Below are 3,002 nucleotides of genomic sequence, written 5' to 3'. Positions count from 1 at the left end.
GCGTGGCCAGCGGCGTGGTTGCCGCGCGTCAGGCCGTGTGGGGGCGGCTTGGATGGGCCCTGCCTCAGGCAGGGGTCGGGGTAGGCGAGTTGGGCCCCGACCGAGGGCTGCTCCGGTTCTCTTCTGCTCTACTTTCTGCTTCCCGGCCTCTCTGGTCCCCTCCCCCCGGGGGCTGCCCCTGTCGCTGCTGGCATAGGCATGGGCGCGGCAGCAGCAGGTTGGCCTCCCCTGGGCCAGGTGACATGCAGAGTGCCGCCCTGGCCCTGCGGTTCCTGCACAGCAGCAGGGCCAAGTTCTCTAATGCCCTTCACGTGAGGTGGCCTTATTTCAGCAGGGGAGGGCGGTTCGTTCGCATGTAGTCTGCAGGGCGTGAAAGATCCCAGAGAGCTGGGGACCGGTGGTGCTGTTGTGCCATTTCCACTCTGATGAAGGCAGGTTGTAAAAGAGCTGCAGAGGAGCCCAGCAGAAGGCTGGGAGAGGCGCGCTCTGGGCACGGGACTGAACACAAGGCTATGAATGAGTTCTTGTTCTTGTGCCCTGGTAGGGGGCAAGTCACAAGCTGCCTGTGCCTAGTTTCCCCATCTGTAAAATGACAATTACCTTTCCCTTTCATTTGCCTGCCCTGCACAGTGCAGTAAGCAGCCAAGAGACAGCTACCAGCTTTAGCAACAGACCTAGCAATACTTTGAATACTGGGAACGCTCATAGGCTTCCAGCCCCCGCCTTCTCTGTGTAAAACATTTTGTGTCTGCGAATTAGTTTTTACAAGTGTCTGAACTTTTACTGGGAGTTGTAGTTGGGAGGATGAGTGTCTGCTTCCCTTAGCTGAATGAAAGGTATGATCTTATGACTGAGGCACAGCAGTAGAAACCAGGGCTTCTGGGTTTTACGACTAGCTCTGCCACTGATTCTGTAGTCAGTCTTATTCTCAAATACCTCTGTGCTTCATTTTTCCCACCAGTGAAATAGGACTGTTCTGGGCTGACCAGATGTAGTACATGCAGAGGGCTTTCAGATTCTCAGCAAAAGGAAGCTAGGGGAAGGGCAACCTAGTGGTAGTAGTAGCTGTAATAATGATAATGATACCATTATTAGGGTTAAGGAACTTGAAACAGATCAAGCCTGACTAACCCTAGTCACTCCAACCCTCCCCTCTCACCCCTGGTTTCCATCCTGCTTCCCCCTCTCCTCCCCCCCAAGTACGGCAGAGACAGTGGATGGGAATGCTAGGAGGGTTGTGTGTACTGACAGATGCCCCTTAGGGGTACAGCAGGCAAAGACTTATTCTGGAGCTGAACCCAATTTCCATCGTTGTTCAGCCTAGCACAGCCTATGTTGCATTGGCTGTTTGACTGGGCTGGAGCTGGGAGTTGTGTCTCTTGAGGTCTCTAAGGTGTTCTGGGCCCTGCTCCCTCATTCAGCCAGGACTGGGAAGCAGCTAAGCACTGTCTCTGTGTTGGGATGTGGAGGAGTGTTCTAAAGGGCTAATCCTTGGCCTTTCTATTTGCCCCTGCACTGGCGTGCATGCAGGATGTCACCTTTTTGCCATGCCCGGGCTGTGCTGCTCCTCCTGCTGGCTATGGCCATGGTTATGGCAGCAGAGCAGGGAGGGGAAAAGAGCTGTGATCTGGTTGGGGACAAGGACAGAGAATCAAAGACGGAGAAGGACCTGCTGAAGAAGTTGGGGCCCCTGATGGGCGCAAGGTAGGGTGCAGGTACCTGCTGGCTTGCTGTAGGGCCTGGGCGTGGGTCTTGTCCAATCCAGTTTCAGCTCTAGAGCTGCTGACTGGCTTGCAGGGGATGGCAGTGGGGTGTCTCTAGGGTACTGGCTTCACTTGGCCCCTGACAGCTTGGGTGAAATGAGCCTGGAGGATCCCAGCCTGTTAATTGGCAGGAAGCAGCCCCCAGCACAGAACCACTGGCATAGTCTGCACTCACAAGCACCCTCCTGGGCAGTTTTGGCCATCCCTCTGAGGGCCTGAATGGGTTGCAGTGACAAGACACTGCCTTTCTCCACATCCAGGGAGGTATGTCCAGGCAGGAGGTATGTCCATGCCCTCCCTGCTGTGGTGCCAACGGGGTTTCCCCTCTCAATGATCCTGTTGATGGAGGGGTGGGGAGTGAGGTGTCCTCTCTGAGGCGGGTAGGCCCACACTTCTGACTCATGCAGGGTCTGACTGGCCCTGAGGGAGAGGCTCTAGCATGGAGGAGTGCTTGGGAGCATGGGACCCAGAGTGGGATTAAATAGAGTCTCTGGCACCTGCCCCCACTGCAGGTTTCACACAGATGTGGTTTCGGGTACAGAGAACTACACCTACGAATTCCGGGTGTGCAGGGAGGTCAGCAGCGCTCTGGCCGAATCGGGCGTTGTGCAGACCAATGGGAAGACCCAAAAGAAGACGGTGATCGGGAGAATCAACGAGACCCAAATCATCAACGGCAGTAAGAATCCCCTTGAACTCCCACTTTGCCCTGAGCCTGACTTTGCTAGAGCCCCTTGCCCCAGCCTGCAGCTTGACCATTGTTTCTCTTCATAGGTGACTGGATCTTGCTGATTTACAAGGGAGGCGACTCCTATGGTTCTCACTGCCTCTATGAGAAGAGAAAGGCCTTGATAATGATCTCATGCAACCGGAAGGCCCGGAATGTGAGTGGCCTTTGGGAGCTGGGGAATGGCTGCTGCGTGTGGGAAACCGAGGGAGCGCTGGGGATGGGTTCTTTGGTCCTCACCACTGAGCAATGGGCCTGTGCACCAGTAGAGGGTGTTACCTTTTGATTGGCTTAGCAGGCAGCCAGCTACATTGGGGTTTTAGTATGAAGGGCTGAGATTGGGGTTAGTTGTGGCATGAGCCCTTGGGGAGGTGGGCATAGGTTCTCTGTGCCTCTCTGTGGATGGGTGGGACCATTGGGAAGGGGGGACAGGGGTGTATTTCTCTAGACTGGTCTCCTTCTCTACCACATGCAGGACAGCTTCACTATGGCATGGGAGGAGCGGAACAAGG

General features: G+C 55.4%; 1 protein-coding gene across 2 annotated transcripts in view; it reads left to right on the top strand.

Annotated features, from left to right (window-relative positions):
- The first annotated feature begins 1,530 nt into the window (after window positions 1–1,530).
- M6PR (mannose-6-phosphate receptor, cation dependent) overlaps window positions 1,531–3,002 on the top strand; it is a 7,674-nt gene continuing 6,202 nt past the window's right edge. The window contains exons 1-4 of one of the 2 annotated variants that reach the window (XM_025214392.1): window positions 1,531–1,704; window positions 2,276–2,442; window positions 2,538–2,647; window positions 2,966–3,002. The exon at window positions 2,966–3,002 is cut by the window's right edge and continues 115 nt beyond it. In XM_025214392.1, the coding sequence (XP_025070177.1) occupies window positions 1,532–1,704; window positions 2,276–2,442; window positions 2,538–2,647; window positions 2,966–3,002 (487 nt within the window). In that variant the 5' untranslated portion in view covers window position 1,531. The remainder of the gene's footprint in view (window positions 1,705–2,275; window positions 2,443–2,537; window positions 2,648–2,965) is intronic. The other variant, XR_003096041.1, reaches the window with a different exon arrangement.

This window comes from Alligator sinensis, unplaced genomic scaffold (genome assembly GCF_000455745.1).
Source record: "Alligator sinensis unplaced genomic scaffold, ASM45574v1 scaffold1129_1, whole genome shotgun sequence".
Taxonomy (NCBI): Eukaryota; Metazoa; Chordata; order Crocodylia; family Alligatoridae; genus Alligator; species Alligator sinensis.
This window is presented reverse-complemented; position numbering and strand designations above follow the sequence as displayed.